Source organism: Babylonia areolata, chromosome 4 (assembly GCF_041734735.1).
Source record: "Babylonia areolata isolate BAREFJ2019XMU chromosome 4, ASM4173473v1, whole genome shotgun sequence".
NCBI lineage: Eukaryota > Metazoa > Mollusca > Gastropoda > Neogastropoda > Buccinidae > Babylonia > Babylonia areolata.
In genome coordinates, this window is record NC_134879.1 from 1,247,848 (window position 1) to 1,268,769 (window position 20,922).

The window sequence follows — 20,922 nt, forward strand, 5'->3', positions numbered from 1 at the left end:
TTGTTTTTTTTGTATGCTCTTGATAATGAAAAAGAAAATATTTTATTGACATACATCTATAGACATACACACACTATCATTAAATGCATTACATAATTTCGTTTCTGTGTGGGCTTGTGTTGTGGCGCCTGTAGTGGGGGTATCTTGGGAGGGTGCACGTCTGCTTTAGCACCCGTGACAGTCTTTAGTTTTGTTCATAAGTATTTTGCACCACGCCACGCCACAAGTATTTTGCGCCACGCCCACACCACGCAACCCTTTCATGTAACGCACAACACTTTCATGTAACGCGCAACTTTCATGTAACGCGCAGCGCAACACTCTTTCATGTAACGCGCAACACAACACTCTTTCATGTAACGCGCAGCGCAACACTCTTTCATGTAACGCGCAACACAACACTCTTTCATGTAACGCACAACTCTTTCATGTAACGCGCAACACAACACTCTTTCATGTAACGCGCAACACAACACTCTTTCATGTAACGCGCAACTCTTTCATGTAACGCACAACAACTTTCATGTAACGCACAACACAACACTCTTTCATGAAATGCACAACACTCTCATGTAATGCACAACACAACTTTCATGTAATGCACACATTCACACCATTTTCCACACACACAACCCACATCATTTTTTCCTGTTTTTTTTTTTTATGTACTGCACACAAACGCATGTAACGCATTCACAAAATACACACTCACCATTCACCAAAAAACACACACCGCTCTTTTTCTTCACATCATTCACACAAACACAACAACTTTAAGAGCAGTAACATGTTCACCACACACAAACCGCGAAACATTATACACAGCTCCTGCTGAAGCGCCAAAAGTGGACACATTCACACGCAACAACTTCCGAAAACAACACGTTCACCACACACACAAACTGCAACACATTAACACACAGCTCCAGCTAATGAGCGGAGGAGGCACCAGAAGAGGCGGACACATGCGACCGCGAGACACCACCACCACTGCGGCCGCTCTGCAGGGCGTCGTTGTAGGACTTGACGCTCAGCGTGGTTCGAGGCCCCGTCTTCCAGCAGGCGCCGTTCTCGTCGACGATGGCCGCCTCCACCAGGACGGAGTGCAGGCCCAGCACGGGGAAGGGCAGCACGAAGTTGGTGCTGAAGTACTCGTTGTGAGGCTCCACCGTCTGCGACAGCTGCACCCCCGTCTTCTCTGCCGGGTTCTGCTGCGGGGGAATTGGGGGGGGGAGGCAGGCATAATACACAGAATATGAAGAAGATGGCCGAGGGGGGGGGGTGAACGTTATTTTGTATTCCAGTCCAACCCTATCTACACAACACTCCATCTTGCGCTTTTTTGGGGAGGTATTAGATGAAGGATACCTCCCTTCCCACCTCATACAACACCCCCACCCCCAAACACCAGTGACATTTCTTAATCTCCCCACAAGATGGCAATGATTCTCCCCCTCGCCTCCCCCTACACCCGTCCCCCCACACATCCTACCTACACTTTCTCATGAATGGAATCTCTTCATGAGGAATGCAGCTGTTACTTATGACAAAAATCTTTTCCTTTTGTGTGCCTTTGAAGTATCTTTTATCCTTTCTTGTTATGTGGGAATGACAGACTGAGCAGCCAAGTTGACATTCTCAGCACAACCTGGTCTGTCTTACCTTCAAGGAAGTTAACAGTCTATATTTCATGAGCTGTTTTGTTGTTGCTGTTTTTCAGACATGACAAGAGTTTCGTCTTTAACGCAGTTTTATCTTTTATCTAGTCGGGCAGCCCTGATATACAGCCCTGTGTAATCAGCTGGACTATTAATATCATCAGCTACAAAGTCAACGTCAATGTTAGCTGCCGCCCCCCACCCCCTCAAACCCCCCACCATCCACTCCACCCTTCCTCCCTCCACCCCAACATCCACCCACCCCCTTCCATCCTGCTACCCCTTTCACCCCCCCCCCCCCAACCCCCCTTCATCCACCCTACCCATTCCTCCCCCCTTGCCCTCCAGTTTCAGTTCCAGTAGCTCAAGGAGGCGTCACTACGTTCGGACAAATCCATATACACTACGCCACATCTGCCAAGCAGATGCCTGACCAGCAGCGTAACCCAACGCACTTAGTCAGGCCTTGAGAAAAAAAGAAAGAAAAAAAAAGCTGAATAAATAATAGATAAGCATACATAAATAAGTAAATAAATACATAAATAGATAAATAAATAAATAATAATTATATGAAAAAAAGGTAGTAGTAATAATAATAATAATAAATAAATAAATGAATAAATAAGACAGCAATGATGGTAAATAAGAAAAAAAAAAAAAAAGTAAAACATGAAGACACACATTCACACATACACACCCACACATGCACAACAGATATGCACCAAACACGCAGTTTCACAGATATGAAAGCACAGTCAAATACACATAAACGTACATGAGCCCCAACACACACACATCGACAACATACATACCTTCATCTGCGGTGCCTGTGGCTGTCCGGGGGCCCTGGAGAGGAGGGAGGTGGTGAGGGTGACGCGGACGCTGTGCACGGAGCGGAAGAGGGCGGGGCGCTCCCCCCGCTGGATGACCCCCTCCACCTTCAGGGCCAGGTTGGTGTCGCTGCGGATCAGCACCGGCTCCCCAGACAGGCTGGCCTGGGGCGACAGCGCCAGCTGGGGGTGGGGGGACAACAGTAGAATGATTAAAATATTAATAATAATAATAGGCATAAAAGAAAGATAATTTTCTTATGTCACGGGCTCCTTGGACAGGCTGGCCTGGGGCGACAGCGCCGGTGGGGGTGGGGGGACAATAGTAGAATGATTAAAATATTAATAATAATAACAATAGGCATGTATTTATTAAAAAAAGAAAGAGAATTTCTTATGTCACATGCTCCCCGGACAGGCTGGCCTGGGGCGACAGCGCCAGCTGGGAGGAGGGGGAAGAGTGTGTGTGTGAGGGAGGGGTGTGGGGGTGGGGGGATAACAGTGGAATAATTATAATAATCGGCATCATAATAATACTACTAATATTAATGGGTATTTATCTATTTAGAAAATAAGAAGATTCTTGTTATGTCAACGGCTGGGAGGGGGAAGGGTGCGGGGGGGACAACAGTTTGGTTTACCGTCTTCCTCTCTTATTAGACGACAGAAAGTACAGAACAATGCTGCACGACTTGTCCTAGCAAAAAAAGAAATCTGATCATGTCACACCTCTTTTGCATCAGTTACACTGGCTTCCTATAGAGTCCCGCATTTACTATAAACTAGCGACACTTGCCTTCTGACATTTTGATGAATCTCTCCCTCCCTATCTCCCCCCCGTGCTGGAAATGCACCGGACCAAATTTCTCCAGTTGGAGATAATAAAGTTATTCTTATCTTATCTTATCTTATACATATTATTATCAATATCATTATCATCCCCTCCTGATTTACACACACACACACACACACAACAATACGACACAGGTTCCAGCGTGACTCACCTTGACGGTAGTGGACTGCAGAGTCTGGAAGAAGAAGCGAGGGAAGGGAAGACTTGCCTGCACCAGGGCCTGGGCCGAGCTGGTCAGGAAATCAATCAGCTGTGGACACAGACACACTAACTGTTGTGGTGTTAATATACAAACTATTTCACCATCACATTTCTCTGTGAAAAAAAAACACTTCCAGGCTTACCTGCACCAGGACCTGGGCCGAGCTGGTCAGGAAATCAATCAGCTGTGGACACAGACACACTAACTGCTGTGGTGTTAACATACAAACTATTTCACCATCACGTTTCTCTGTGAAAAACACTCCCAGACTTGCCTGCATCAGGCCCTGGGCCGAGCTGGTCAGGAAATCAATCTGCTGTGGACACAGACACACTAACTGCTGTGGTGTTAATATACAAACTATTTCACCATCACGTTTCTCTGTGTGAAAAACACTCCCCAGTGTCAAATGTTTCAGGGATGATGGTCTCAGTCACAGGCTTCATGTCCATGTCAAAACAACACAATGGACTTGTTCTCTTCAAACATGGCCAGGGAGCAAAGGTTATTCATTGTTCTTTTTTTTTTTTTTTAATTTCTTTTATTTATCTATTTATTTTATTTTCATTATTATTATTATTTGTTTATTTATCTATTTATTTTTTTAATTATATTACTATTATTTATTTATTTATTTTATTTTATTTTATTTTTTCTCAAGGCCTGACTATGCGCGTTGGGTTACGCTGCTGGTCAGGCATCTGCTTGGCAGATGTGGTGTAGCGTATATGGATTTGTCCGAACGCAGTGACGCCTCCTTCAGCTACCGAAACTGAAACTGAAACTCTACTGGCGGGAAACAGGCTGGAGCTGTTGAGCTTTGTTACGACGTCAAAAACAGTCTTCTCAACACGACCTCTTGATATCGGCGAAAGTCACCTGTGGTGGTGCACTGTCTATTCTAACTAAAAACGCCAATGGCGGTGAAAGAGTTAACGGACACCCCACCCCTATCCTCCTTAAAGTACATTCCATTTTATATATATATATATCTACTCTGAAAGCTTCTCTGAAGGCTTTCAACATCAGCCACGACACATGGGAGCTGAATGTAATGGACAGACCAAAGTGGCGTTCAGCTGTCCACAAAGGCGCCAAATCCTGTGAGACCAACAGAATCGCTGCAGCAGAGCAACGCAGACAGGCCAGGAAAAGCAGGGCCAGCAAGTCCCCGACAGCCGCCACCATCCCCTGTCCACACTGCGTCAGAACCTTCCGGGCGCGGATTGGCCTGACCAGTCATCTGCGCACCCACAGAGCCCAACCCATCCACCCCCAGGATGACTAGATGGTCCTCCTTGATCCCGACGGATGAACCACCACACATACAACCTCTTCTCAAGCAGCTTGTTCCCTTCCTGTCCCTGACTTTTTGTAGGTTAAGTATTTTTGGGTTTTTTTAATTTTTATTTTTTTACAATTATAATTCAGGTATGGTGGCTTATTTTCCTGACTGTAGCATGATTATGATGAAGACTAAAAATACATACTTATATATTGATCTTAGAAAGAGCAAATTCAAATGAAAGCATGTATAACAGACTGATAAAGCAGACTTATTCCTGATTCTGCCATACTCTGAAGACAAATGATATTATCTTGATGAATCAGCAAATATTGAACTGTTCTCTGAAGTAAGTGAATAGCATATCAAATCTACAGAAACTGTAAGGTACATCATCATATCAAAAGTTTATGAAAAGCATTTGTTACAGTCATCACCGTGCGATGCAGCACATATGCACCAATCTGCATGATCTGAAGACTCCTTGGACTTGGAAAGGATGCTACCATCAGAGAGGAGGGGAGTGTGGGGAGACCTAAACCAGCTTTCAACACTTTATACAACTAAGAGAATTGTGAATGCTGAGAAATGGTGCACACTTTTAACAACTGCCAGACTCTTAACTCACTCAGTACGGCCAGTCCTCTCTTCTCCTTTACACAGACCCCTTGGATGTCCAGTGAGTGTCTGAATGACCCAACCTTTAGCTTCCGTCGTCAGAATTGTGGTATTCTTTGTCAACATTCACATCTTCAGTATAAGAGCCTTCCGCTTGCAATATTTTGATGATGGTAATTGGGCTGAAACGCTGTTAACGTCGTCTCTTTCGCCGTTCGTATGGAGAGAGTTAAAAAGCATGCAAAACATAAGACGCAAGCTTGACAACTGCCAGATTCTTAAAGAGCACTTTAACATAAGGTGCACTTATTTTAGAAAATGAACAGGAAGATTCCAATCTGGATGCATGCATACATGTGTGAGTGCACCTGACACACACACTGATGTGAGCGTCTCTTTCATCCAAGGACGAATCCTTGGCGTCCATCCGCCATGTTCCCCGTACCTTGTAATTCTTCTCAGAGCTGGTGGAGTTTTCTGGCAGGAGGATGTCGAGGTCCCTGGAGATGTTGTGCAGAACCTGCTGCATGGAGCGCTCCTTGCCGTCCCCCTTCAGGTGACCCAGGTACTGCCGCTCCCCCATCGTGCTCTGCCTGCACACACATCCACATCCACACAGACATCCACATCCACACACACATCCACATCCACACAGACATCCACATCCACACAGACATCCACACACACACACACATCCACACATCCACGCACACACACATCCGCACACACACACATCCGCACACACAGAGACACATCCGCACAGACACATCCACACACACACATCCACGCAGACACATCCGCACACACACAGACACATCCACACACATCCACACACACACAGACACATCCACACACATCCGCACACACACACACACACATCCGCACACACACACACAGACACATCCACACACACATCCGCACACACACACACACATCCATACACACACAGACACATCCACACACACACACATCCGCACACACACACACATCCGCACACACACAGACACATCCACACACACACACATCCACACACACACACACATCCGCACACACACAGACACATCCACACACACATCCACACACACACATCCGCACACACACACACATCCGCACACACACACACACATCCGCACACACACATCCACACACAAGGATGTTGCACAATATGGGGGAACATGTGCATGTGGGTGGGATGGGCATGGTGTAATTGTGTCCGAGAATTTGTGTTCAGTGGTGTGTGTGTGTGTGTGTGTGTGTGTGAAATGGAAATGCAATTGTGTATTTCTTTATCACATTATTCTTGTGTGTGTGTGTGTGTGTGTATATATATATATATATATATATGCATTTTGTTGTTATTGTTGCTCTTCATCTGCTTGTTTCTTCTCTCTCTCTCTCTCTCTCCCCCCTATTCTTTCTCCTTTTTTTCCTTCCTTTTAATTCTTATTTATTTTTATTTTATTTATTAAAAAAATATATTTTCATTGATGGCTTGATGTAAAAAAGCAACTGCTGCTTATTCAATTTACCATCATGAAATAAAATCTTGACTTGACACAAACACCACACATGTATACAGTCATACAGTTTCGCACCATAACCCAATACAAAACTCAATGGAAAAAAAAATAATCAAAATTTCAATTTAAACAATTCATGTTCATTTTTTTTATTTCTGAATACTATCTGTCTTAAATATTCCTTTTGATCCAACCACACATAACAATAACGATAACATACGAATAGGCGTTTTTTTTTCTTCTCGTTTTCTTGACTGTACTCCTTAGTTAAAAGTGCTAGTCACTAACCTGATATACATGTTATCTTAACCCTTTGAGCCCTAACCACCGCTTTACTGGTGGTAGAGAAAAATGACATAATGCCTAGCCACCGGTTGAGCGGTGTGAAAACACTTGTGTCGCGTTTTGCTATTGGCTGACTTATATTGAAGAGCCAATCAGAAAAACTGTAATATTCTGACGTCAGCGAACGTAGTACCAACATGGCCGCGCCTTTTCACTGCGTTTTGTGCATGTGCTTTGGATAAAAAAAAGATCGATTTCAATATAAGTCAACCAATAGCAAAACACGACACAAGTGTTTACGCACCGCTCAACCGGTGGCTAGGCATTATGTCATTTTTCTCTACCACCGGTAAAGCGGTGGTCAGGGCACTTTTTTTTTTTATATCTGCCGTGACACATTAAATACCAATTATTTGCAAATTTTGGCTCAGGAGCTCAGGCAGATGGGTTAAAACTGCTCAGGAACTGAGGGCTCAAAGGGTTAAAACAACCGTTTTTCTCTTTCTCTCACACATTCGTCGAAATAATTTTGTCCTTTTACTTTAAAAAAAAAATTTTTACACACATATGTAAATAGCCTTTTCCCATTACTTTCTATATTTCCTTTCATCAATCAATGTGGGAAGAGGTACTGACCCTGTGTTGACAGTGGAGATGATGGTAGAAATGGCCGACTTGATGCAGTCACACCCTTGCTGTAAACTCATTCCGTCAAGGAAAAAAACAACAACAAAGCGACAGGATTCAACAAAACTTCCTCAAAACTAACAGCCACAATCATGCAAAGTCCCTCTATCTTTAAATGTCACACTAAATACGTTTAAACCCCCAAAAAACAACAACATAAAAATAAAACAAAATTTAAAAAAGCATAGTTCAAACAGAGCACTGAACTTAATGGATGGAGTAAATTATCCATAAAAAAAGCTCAATATCAAAAGATCAATATATAAAAATGAAGAAAATAATTACACCCCCCCCCCCCCCTAAAGAAAAAACAACATATTATTATTATTCTATTATTACATAATCAAGCAAAAGGCTGAAGAAGCCTGCAAGCCGACCAATGATACATATGATATGAAATGATATGGCATGATATGATATATATGACATGACATTATATATATATATATATATATATGATATGATACGACATGATATATGATATGATGTATGACATGATATATGATATAACATGATATATGATATGATGTATGACATGATATAACAAGATATATGATATGATGTGTGATATACTTGATATGACAAGATATATGATATTTGTATTTGTATTTCTTTTCATCACAACAGATTTCTCTGTGTGAAATTCGGGCTGCTCTCCCCACGGAGAGCGCGTCGCTACACTACAGCGCCACCCTTTTTTTTTTTTTTTTTTTTTTTTTTCCTGCGTGCAGTTTTATTTGTTGGTTTTTTTTCCTATCGAGGTGGATTTTTCTACAGAATTTTGCCAGGAACAACCCTTTTGTTGCCGTGGGTTCTTTTACGTGCGCTAAGTGCATGCTGCACACGGGACCTCGTTTTATCGTCTCATCCGAATGATATGATGTATATGACATGATATATATGATATGATATATGATATGATATACGATACGATATGCCTGTGGCATGGGCCCAGTGAAGGAGGGTGGAAAGGATACAGCATGATGTTGGAGAGGGAGGAGGGGTCCGCGTCAAAGGATGACCAGTACAGGGCCGAGATCTGCTGGCCCGTCTCGTGGCACTTCTGTACACACTTCTCCATCTGCACACCGTGCCACAACAACACTCACCCTTCAGTCGGAGATGACAATGTCGGTTGTTGTTTTTCTTTGAATCTTCTGGGACGGTAAGCACTTGGGGATATACATTACAAATTATGCTGGCTGCACACACACACTCACACACACACACATGCAAAAATTTACTGTAATGCCCACTGGTACTGTTTTTCACACGCACGCACGCACACACATGCACACACACACAATCACACCCATTAACTGCATCACCTGCGGCCACTGCATGCTTTCCTGCTGGTTGGTGCTATTTTTAACATACTCACACACATACACTAACCTCCCTCAAACACCCACACACAACCAAACACACACACACACCAACCCACCAAATCACACACATACACTAATGCCCACACACACACAAACCAACCACACACCAACCCACACCCACACACAAAATCCAACTTACCTTCTGCTCAATATGCAAGCTCACCCACCCACCCACACACCCTCACCCACCCACACACGCACACTCCTCACCCACCCACCCATCAATACCCCTCACCCACCCACACACACACACCCCCTCACCCACCCACATACACACACCCCTCGCCCACCCACACGCACACCCCTCATCCACCCACCCACACACCCTTCACCCACCCACCCACACACACCCCTCACCCACCCACCCACACACACCCCTCACCCACCCACACCCCTCACCCACCCACACCCCACCCCTCTCACCTGCTGAACCACCTGGGCCCAGCGGGTGCTCTCCTGCCCGTTGGTGCTGGCCTGGGCGGAGGCAATGGCCGGTGGGGGGGAGGAGCGGAAGGTGTTGGCCGTCAGAAGCAGCAGTCGCAGGGCGCACAGCCACCTGGTGCGGATCCGGATGTACTCGCACTGGAACTCCAGCGGGAAGCCGGGCGTGCTGGCCGCCTGTGGAGCGGTGGTGGTGGTGGTAAGACGACGAAGAAGAAAACTTTGTCACATTCTGTGCGCTGGGTGTTGCACAGCCTTAAACTACACCCCCGCACCCCTCTGCTGGAATTGAACTCCGGGTCATTCTGGGCTTTTTACAGTCACTGTGTGCCAGCCTCAAAGTACCCCTCACACCCCTGCTGGGTTTTACCTCAGGGTCTACCAATGTAACAGCCTCAACTACCCCCTGCTGGGTTTTACCTCAGGGTCTACCAATGTAACAGCCTCAACTACCCCCTGCTGGGTTTTACCTCAGGGTCTACCAATGTAACAGCCTCAACTACCCCCTGCTGGGTTTTACCTCAGGGTCTACCTGTAAAACAGCCTCAACTACCCCCTGCTGGGTTTTACCTCAGGGTCTACCAATGTAACAGCCTCAACAACCCCCAGCTGGGTTTCACCTCAGGGTCTAAGATAAGATAAGAATAACTTTATTATCTCCAACTGGAGAAATTTGGCCAGGTGCATTATCACAACATAAACAAGTAAACAACATGGGGACCATAACTGTAAAAGCCAACAACAGCCCCTACAAATATTACGAAGATACAAATGTAAAATAATGTCACATACATCGTTTCATACATACATCCACACACTGCAGGTAATAACTAGTATTCTTAATGTAAAAACAGAAAGAATTAAGAAACATTATTTGAATATAATTATAAACATAGTCTACTATACTGCACATTGATTATAATAGACAGATAAGATAAGAATAAAGATGAATTGCAGAAAACCACAACCAGATAATCAGCACACACCCGCACCGCACATCCCCCCCCCCCCACCACCACCACCACCCACCCCACACGCGCGGATAACTTGATTAAACAAGAGTAATAAACATATGTTCTCAAATAAAAGCATTTCACATATTCGCTTTTAAAAACATTGCAATTAATTATTACATCGTAATTATTAAACAGAAATATATTTAGAATATGGACGTTAGCATTAGACATATTCATTGTACATTCATCCTGCATATTGCACATTATTCTTCCTACATATTGCACATTCATTATAACCAGTTGTCACGTTTTAAGCTCAGTAAACACACACACACACACACACACACACACACACACACACACACACCACAACTAGAACAAGGTACAGCCTATCATGCACGGACACAGTTCTCAAGAATTTAAAAGGTGGATTGAACGTGGAATAAAAGTCTTCAGAGCTCTGGATTACCTCACCATTATAATTTGAAGGATGCAAATGTGGGGAAATATCTACATTGATAGCCTGCACTGATTCTAAGCCAAAGTTAGCCCTGTTGATTATTTCAAGCAAGCCTAAAATGCCCACGATATCTATTATGAGGGAGAGGGGGGCAGAGGGAGGGGGAAGGGAGAGGGAGATCCAACAAGAGAATTTGGAAACTTCCCCACACCTTCCAGACAAAGAACAAAACACTACACCCAGTGACAATTAAGAAGTCGTCACCTTACCTATTATCAACAGGAAATTATCTATCTAAAATTACGTTTAAATGACATACTTACCGTGACCCAACCAGTGCAGACTCCGGCAGGGGTCTGACATACCTGTCCTGTGCAAACTACTATCCGCCTATGCGGAGAAAACGAAAGTAACTACGGCCGATAACCTCCCGGAAGTAGGTAACCTCCCCTTTGTCCCGCTGGCTAGCGCCCTCTTTTTCCAGCAGCCATTATGACCCCTGTTCCTGTGCTCTTCATACGGCTAAGCCTTTTCATATTTTCTGTCGGTCTGTCGATTCTCTGGCGTTCTTGTTTTTTGTCAAATTTTGTCTTCAACCAGGTCACATAATTATATGGTTCTTTCTTTCCCCCCCACCTGACATCATGTGGAGAACATGGACCAGTCCACACACTACGATGTCTCGAAAGAGACTGAAACAAAAGACTGCTCTTCTTGCCATGGTTACCTTCAGAGACACCAGCGCCCTCTGGTAGCTGTTGATGGTGGCGGCCAGGCAGGGCTGAATGTTGGAGCCGTCGGCCTTCAGGGAAGACAACTTGAGCTGGGCGGCACACACGTGCTTCAGTCCGTGCAGCCAGTGGTAGTAGTGCTCTGAGGCCACCTGGGTGACAGGGGTCAGGGCGCAGAATACCCAACACTTTATATTATCTCAACAAGAGAAATTCATCTGTGGTGAGAAACACACAAACGATACTGGAAAACCAGTCATTCAACATGTACACATAAAAAGACGTACAATGTTTTAGATGTCAACCTAGGGCAAACCATGCCTACAATCAATACTCAGTCGGCAACAACAACAACAGAAGATAAGATAAGATAAGATAAGAATAACTTTATTATCTCCAACTGGAGAAATTTGGTCAGGTGCATTATCACAACACAGACAAGTAAACAACATGGGGACCATAACTGTAAAAGCCAACAACAGCCCCTACAAATATTACGAAGATACAAATGTAAAAAATATCACATACATCGTTTCATACATACATCCACACACTGCAGGTAATAACTAGTATTCTTAATGTAAAAACAGAAAGAATTAAGAAACATTATTTGAATATAATTATAAACATAGCCTACTATACTGCACATTGATTATAATAGATAAGAATAAAGATGAATTGCGGAAAACCACAACCAGATAATCAGCACACACCCGCCCCCCCCCCCCCACCCCACACACGCGGATAACTTGATTAAACAAGAGTAATAAACATATGTTCTCAAGTAAAAGCATTTCACATATTTGTTTTTAAAAACATTGCAATTCATTATTACATCGTAGTTATTAAACAGAAATATATCAAAACCCTGAAAAGGAACAGCTCTGTGTGGTGTCTCAAAGTACACAGTGAATGCACATTATTACTGTCATTATTATCATCATCGTTATTTCCGCTACCAAGAATGAGCTATGGATTGGTGAGGGCAAACTGTCAGATGCTGCAGCAGAAAAGCGAGCAAGCAGAAAAGGGACGGCAGCCGACAGACCAGCATCAGCTTACACATGCGATTGCTGCGACAGAGACTGTCTCTCTCGCATCAGTCTCTACAGTCACAGGCGACGCTGCTTGGTCCAAGCAGACAGCCCAGTTAGACATTAGGTCGGATATACTCTATCCATGGTCAGCCATGACCGAAGGAGGCCTACTATTTCCGCTACCATTCAAATCATTCTGGCCCCAAATCACACAAAGCAAATCCAGGAGTCAAAAAAGGGTTATAAAGCCAGGCCCCCCCCCCCCTCCCCACTTACGCACACACCACTACGTCCCCCCTCTCTCCCCACCCACCTTGTGAGCGAGGTGGGAGAAGATGAACTCGGCGAAGGAGTACTGGCCGTAGCGCATGGCCTGCCGGGAGATCTGGTACATCTGCCAGGGGCCCGACTTGTCCACCACCACCCGCAGCGAGGCCAGCACGTCCATGGGCAGCATGCACTCCCCGGCCACTTGGAACACCACCGTGCACAGCTGGACCTTGGTCACGTCGTCAAGGATTCACGTCAGTTTGGGGTGTGTGTGTGTGTGTGTGTGTGTGTGTGTGTGTGTGTGTGTGTATGCGCGCGCGCGCGCGTTTGTTGTTACTGTTTTTTTGTTGTTGTTGTTTTTGTGTGTGTGTGTGTGTGTGTGTGTGCGTGCGTGTGTGTGTGTGCGCGCGCGTTTGTTGTTGTTGTTGTTGTTGTGTGTGTGTGCGTTTGTTGTTGTTGTTGTTGTTGTTGTTGTGTGTGTGTGTGTGTGCGTTTGTTGTTGTTGTTGTTGTTGTTTTGTTGTGTGTGTGTGTGTGTGTGTGTGTGTGTGTGTGTGTGTGTGTTGTTGTTGTTGTCGTTGTTGTTGTTGTGTGTGTGTGCGCTTGTTGTTGCTGTTGTTGTTATTTGTGTGTGTGTGTGTGTGTGTGTGTGTGTGTGTGTGTAGTGCAGAACAGTGTGGTGTATCACAGTGTCATGCAGTGTGGTGTGTCACAGTGTAACGCAGTGTGGTGTATCACAGTGTAACGCAGTGTGGTGTATCACAGTGTCATGCAGTGTGGTGTGTCACAGTACAGCGCAGTGTGGTGTGTCACAGTGTCATGCAGTGTGGTACCTGCAGGCTGTGACTGTCCAGGCCGGTGGAGCTCCACCTGTCCAGACAGGCCAGCACGGTGGGCACCCCCTCCTGCAGCAGCCCTGCAGTCCGGTCTCCGATGGCCGTCAGCGCCTCACACACCATCTCCGCCATGCCACCTGACAGTTAAAAACAAAATCAAGAAAAAATACTTTTGAAAAAACCTAGCACCCTCTCTAAGTGCGATCAAAAACGAACAAAAAAGACACACAAAACCCTTCTCTCTTTTTTCTCTCGCTTGGAAAAAAACAACTTCTTCTTCTTCTTTGTTCGTGGGCTGCAACTCCCACGTTCACTTGTATATACACGAGTGGGTTTTTACGTGTATGACCGCTTTTACCCCGCCATGTAGGCAGCCATACTCCGCTTTCGGTGGTGAAAAAAAAACAACAACAAATTACATCCTATTTTACTCATGTGATGTGTCTTGAACACCAATGAAAGGTGCAACAGAAATAAACCATCATCATATTAACATTAAATGAACATTTTACGTGAGACACTGCATCCCAGGATCTAGTCATACAAATCACTGCAATGATGTAGACCAATGCTAAAATAAGTACTGCATTGTATGATGACAAGGTTAACAACTTGGATTAAACAGACTTCACCTATACAAAAAGCACTGTATTATAAAGAGCACAGGTTGAAGAAAAGGAAAAAAAAAAGTATCGCCTTGTTGACCATAAAATGTGAATATGTTCTCAGCTACATCACTTTCATGATGACCAATACTCCATTATTAATAATGACCTCCAGTTTCACATGATTGATACAACTTCACTTAGTACTCTGAAACAACCCACACCACATAAAAAGCTTCTGAACATAAGTCCATAATTCTGTTTGGGAAAAAAAACAAAAACGAGGGTGGATGTGGGGGCAGATCATGAGTAGAGACAGCAACAGAGGGGGGTAGACTAAAAAAAATCTTTGGTAAAAGTCGACTTACTTGGGATTAAGACTAGAGGCAACCTATCGAGCCACAAGCTCTTCTTCAGGCAAATGAAATGAGTGAGTGACAGACAGAAAGGTACAGACAGAGAGGGAGAGAGAGAGAGTAAAGTTCAGGAAAGGAAAGTGATGAGAAGTCACAGGAAAGGACACAAAGCAGGGTGAGTAGAACTGTCAGTGTGAATGTATGAGGGAAAGAAAGGGTTCTGAAAGGGAAGGGTGAGGGAAGATGGGCAGGGGGTGAGAGGGCAGGAGTGGGGGAAGGGGGTGGAAGAGAGTGAAAAAAAAAAAAAAAAAAAAAAAAAAAAAAAATATATATATATATAATAGACAGCAACAGAGAAAGATATCAAAAGAGCGATACACAGACAGTGAGTGAGAAACACAGAAGAGTGACGACACTGACAGACAGAAGACACAGGTAAGACACAGACAGTGAATGAGACAGTGAGAAACACAGAAGAGTGACGACACTGACAGACAGAAGACACAGGTAAGACACAGACAGACAGTGAATGAGACAGTGAGAAACACAGAAGAGTGACGACACTGACAGACAGAAGACACAGGTAAGACACAGACAGTGAATGAGACAGTGAGAAACACAGAAGAGTGACGACACTGACAGACAGAAGACACAGGTAAGACACAGACAGTGAATGAGACAGTGAGAAACACAGAAGAGTGATGACACTGACAGACAGAAGACACAGGTAAGACACAGACAGTGAATGAGACAGTGAGAAACACAGAAGAGTGACGACACTAACAGACAGAAGACACAGGTAAGACACAGACAGACAGTGAATGAGACAGTGAGAAACACAGAAGAGTGATGACACTGACAGACAGAAGACACAGGTAAGACACAGACAGTGAATGAGACAGTGAGAAACACAGAAGAGTGACGACACTGACAGACAGAAGACACAGGTAAGACACAGACAGTGAAAGAGACAGTGAGAAACACAGAAGAGTGACGACACTGACAGACAGAAGACACAGGTAAGACACAGACAGACAGTGAATGAGACAGTGAGAAACACAGAAGAGTGACGACACTGACAGACAGAAGACACAGGTAAGACACAGACAGTGAATGAGACAGTGAGAAACACAGAAGAGTGACGACACTAACAGACAGAAGACACAGGTAAGACACAGACAGTGAATGAGACAGTGAGAAACACAGAAGAGTGATGACACTGACAGACAGAAGACACAGGTAAGACACAGACAGTGAATGAGACAGTGAGAAACACAGAAGAGTGACGACACTAACAGACAGAAGACACAGGTAAGACACAGACAGACAGTGAATGAGACAGTGAGAAACACAGAAGAGTGATGACACTGACAGACAGAAGACACAGGTAAGACACAGACAGTGAATGAGACAGTGAGAAACACAGAAGAGTGACGACACTAACAGACAGAAGACACAGGTAAGACACAGACAGACAGTGAATGAGACAGTGAGAAACACAGAAGAGTGACGACACTGACAGACAGAAGACACAGGTAAGACACAGACAGTGAAAGAGACAGTGAGAAACACAGAAGAGTGACGACACTAACAGACAGAAGACACAGGTAAGACACAGACAGACAGTGAATGAGACAGTGAGAAACACAGAAGAGTGACGACACTGACAGACAGAAGACACAGGTAAGACACAGACAGACAGTGAGAAACACAGAAGAGTGACGACACTGACAGACAGAAGACACAGGTAAGACACAGACAGACAGTGAATGAGACAGTGAGAAACACAGAAGACTGACGACACTGACAGACAGAAGACACAGGTAAGACACAGACAGTGAATGAGACAGTGAGAAACACAGAAGGAGTGACGACACTGACAGACAGAAGACACAGGTGAGACACACACAGATAGTGAATGAGACAGTGAGAAACACAGAAGACTGACGACATTAACAGACAGAAGACACAGGTAAGACACAGACAGACAGTGAATGAGACAGTGAGAAACACAGAAGGAGTGACGACACTGACAGACAGAAGACACAGGTAAGACACAGACAGACAGTGAATGAGACAGTGAGAAACACAGAAGACTGACGACATTAACAGACAGAAGACACAGGTAAGACACAGACAGACAGTGAATGAGACAGTGAGAAACACAGAAGAGTGACGACACTGACAGACAGAAGACACAGGTAAGACACAGACAGACAGTGAATGAGACAGTGAGAAACACAGAAGAGTGACGACACTGACAGACAGAAGACACAGGTAAGACACAGACAGTGAAAGAGACAGTGAGAAACACAGAAGACTGACGACATTAACAGACAGAAGACACAGGTAAGACACAGACAGTGAATGAGACAGTGAGAAACACAGAAGAGTGACGACATTAACAGACAGAAGACACAGGTAAGACACAGACAGACAGTGAATGAGACAGTGAGAAACACAGAAGAGTGATGACACTGACAGACAGAAGACACAGGTAAGACACAGACAGTGAAAGAGACAGTGAGAAACACAGAAGACTGACGACATTAACAGACAGAAGACACAGGTAAGACACAGACAGTGAATGAGACAGTGAGAAACACAGAAGAGTGACGACACTGACAGACAGAAGACACAGGTAAGACACAGACAGACAGTGAATGAGACAGTGAGAAACACAGAAGAGTGACGACACTGACAGACAGAAGACACAGGTAAGACACAGACAGACAGTGAATGAGACAGTGAGAAACACAGAAGAGTGATGACACTGACAGACAGAAGACACAGGTAAGACACAGACAAACAGAGATGCTGACCTGAAGAAGTGGACAGCAGACTGGTCAGCGTGCTGACAAAGGCGGCACCCACAGCAGGGTCTGTAGCACTAAGGTCCACTGCTGCCTTCACAACACTCTGCCACACAGTGAACACCACCAGTCATCAACCGTACCAACCTGAGATAAAGCCTTCATGACTCACCTGTGATTCCTACTGAACAACACCCCCCCCCCCCCCAACCCCCCCCCGACCCCCACCAAAAAAGAAAAAAAAAATCAAACCCAAAGTAAATCAAACCAAAGACGTGGAACAAGCTCCCTGATAACCTCCATCATTCTGATTCCCTCACATCTTTTAAATCTCATCTCAAAACTCACCTTTTCCCTCAGCAGTAAGTTCAATTGTGGCAGGTCCACTTCCTTTGCGTTAGCTGTGCTTGACTATGTATGTATACATATGTATGTGTACATAACTACATGCATGTATATGAATGTGTATTGTGTGTGCATGCGTTTATTTAAGTTTGTGCCTGCCTATGTGTGCGTATGTGTTAGGGTAGCTGTTAGATACACATGTATTGTTAAAATGTATGTATGCAGTGTGTGTGTGTGTGTGTGTGTGTGTGTGTGTGTGTGTGTGTGTGTGTGTGTGTGTGTGTGTGTGTGTGTGTGTGTGTAGTCATGTTTTGGTGTGTGTAAGTAACATAGATGTAATGTTCTATGTTAACAAAGTGTTTTCGTAAAGCACCTAGAGCAGATTTCTGGATAGTGTGCTATATAAGTATCCATTATTATTATTATTATTATTATTATTAAAGTAAACACCAGTGGAGATGAAGGGGAGGGAGGTACCAGCACTTACATATCATCCAAATCACATTTTTGCTCCAGCACTTACATATCATCCAAATCACATTTTTGCTCCAGCACTTACATATCATCAAAATCGTATTTTTGCTCCAGCACTTACATATCATCCAAATCACATTTTTGCTCCAGCACTTACATATCATCCAAATCACATTTTTGCTCCAGCACTTACATATCATCCAAATCATATTTTTGCTCACCATCAGAAACAAGTGTTTGTCAAACAGAAAGTTGTGTGACGGATATGGAACAAATCAAATTTCTATCTTAAGCAGGCTAAGGTAGATCAGCGTTTTAACTGTTTTACAATACGCACATGAGCCCAAAAGGCAGACCGCCAATCTTACCATTTTACTAACTGTTTACCTGTTAATAACAATGTGCTTTTCTTGTGCCCAACTGATGTGAAGCCCCAACACATGCATACACTCATGCACACACATCACTACATGGAGAAAACAGGAAAGGAAGCAAACAGGGGAAGCAATGAAAAGAGAATAGCAGTTTTAGGACCGAGTCACTATGGTAGAGAAAAAGGGCCAAAATTATTTGTTTTGTTTTCATTAACTGAGCGTTGACATACCTTTATTTTTTCCTTCACTTACGAAGGAACTTATTACTTGCGGACTTTTTTCCTCAATGAATCAAAGAATTAACCTCACCAACACTCAGTGTGACATGAATTTCACCCCCAAAATAGGAACCAGAGGCCCAAAAACTGACCAAATTTTCAAACGCAATCACACAATTTTACCATGCTCAAGTAAAAAGGATATGCCCACTCCATTTTCTTTACACAGATTATCAAAAAACAATCAAAAAATCTACTCAAACTTCTTCTTCTGCGTTCGCTCGTATGCACACAAGTGGGCTTTTACATGTATGACCGTTTTTACCCCGCCATGTAGGCAGCCATACTCCGTTTTCGGGGGTGTGCATGCTGGGTATGTTCTTGTTTCCATGACCCACCGAACGCTGACATGGATTACAGGATCTTTAACGTGCGTATCTGATCTTCTGCTTGCATATACACATGAAGGGGGTTCAGGCACTAGCAGGTCTGCACATTATGTTGACCTGGGAGATCGTAAAAATCTCCACCCTTTACCCACCAGGCGCCGTCACCGTGATTCGAACCCGGGACCCTCAGATTGAAAGTCCAACGCTTTAACCACTCGGCTATTGCACCCGTCTACTCAAACAAAATGCAAACAAAATAAGTGTAGAGACTGCCATTGGTAGCGAAAGGTAATTATGATACAAAAAGAAGAATGCTGTGGACATTCCCCCCCCCTAAATTCCATTATTACCTTGAGGTGTTGTTGGTTTTCAGCACTTCCATCAGTGGACAGAATGAGGAAAGTCTGGATTGCAGACACTGCCTCACTGCCGATGTCCTCATCACACCCTGTTGTATTATGACCCGAATGTTTTAATTAGAACAACAATAACAAGAGAGGCAAGGCCTTCAAGACTCACTTGTGGCAAATCAAGTCCCCTAGCATTAATTACAGAGTAATTTCCCTTTTTTACTATCTGCACCAAACTGTTTGCACAATAAATAAAACTTCCATGCTTAGCAAAAGAAGTTCCTGTTTGAACAAAAAAAATGATAATAATGACTGCTCTTGTTGTTGGGTCAGAATATCAGATCAAAGTGCCAAGTTTAGAGAATACAAAAAATATAAATATAACAGTAAATGCAGTTTGCATATAATTACTTATTAGGCTTCATTTTTTTATTTTTTTGTGCCCATCCCAGAGGTGCAATATTGTTTTAAACAAGATGACTGGAAAGAACTGAATTTTTCCTATTTTTATGCCTAATTTGGTGTCAACTGACAAAGTATCTGCAGAGAAAATGTCAATGTTAAAGTTTACCACAGACACACACACACAGACAGACACACACACAGACAACCGAACAACGGGTTAAAACATTGACTCACTTTGTTTATACAAGTGAGTCAAAAACTTTTAAAATGATGACAACAATACTATATTCATAAAGTGCTTTAAAGCCTCACAAAGCACTTTACAATGATACGTCTGTCAGACACAAAAATGTACATTACCATTTAAGCACATGCATGCTCACATTCACTCATGGAAACGAACAGTTATTTTTTTTTTTGCAATCATCTTTCAGACTGAGCAAGTAATTAATTTGTCTTCAGACATCTTAACCCTTTCGCTGCCAGGAAAATAAGATTAAAGTGAAATCTATTTGCCAGGGTTTTTTTCACAAAAAA

General features: G+C 43.8%; 1 protein-coding gene across 3 annotated transcripts in view; it reads right to left on the reverse strand.

The window, feature by feature from the left end:
• Window positions 1-581: 581 nt before the first annotated feature.
• LOC143280769 (integrator complex subunit 7-like) overlaps window positions 582-20,922 on the reverse strand; it is a 42,887-nt gene continuing 22,546 nt past the window's right edge. The window contains exons 9-20 of one of the 3 annotated variants that reach the window (XM_076585442.1): window positions 19,981-20,078; window positions 17,840-17,936; window positions 14,054-14,193; window positions 13,265-13,450; window positions 11,911-12,066; window positions 9,750-9,944; window positions 8,916-9,019; window positions 7,888-7,953; window positions 5,892-6,039; window positions 3,493-3,612; window positions 2,471-2,671; window positions 582-1,211 (exon numbers count right to left, since the gene is read on the reverse strand). In XM_076585442.1, the coding sequence (XP_076441557.1) occupies window positions 930-1,211; window positions 2,471-2,671; window positions 3,493-3,612; window positions 5,892-6,039; window positions 7,888-7,953; window positions 8,916-9,019; window positions 9,750-9,944; window positions 11,911-12,066; window positions 13,265-13,450; window positions 14,054-14,193; window positions 17,840-17,936; window positions 19,981-20,078 (1,793 nt within the window). In that variant the 3' untranslated portion in view covers window positions 582-929. The remainder of the gene's footprint in view (window positions 1,212-2,470; window positions 2,672-3,492; window positions 3,613-5,891; window positions 6,040-7,887; window positions 7,954-8,915; window positions 9,020-9,749; window positions 9,945-11,910; window positions 12,067-13,264; window positions 13,451-14,053; window positions 14,194-17,839; window positions 17,937-19,980; window positions 20,079-20,922) is intronic. The other 2 variants (XM_076585444.1, XM_076585443.1) reach the window with 2 other exon arrangements.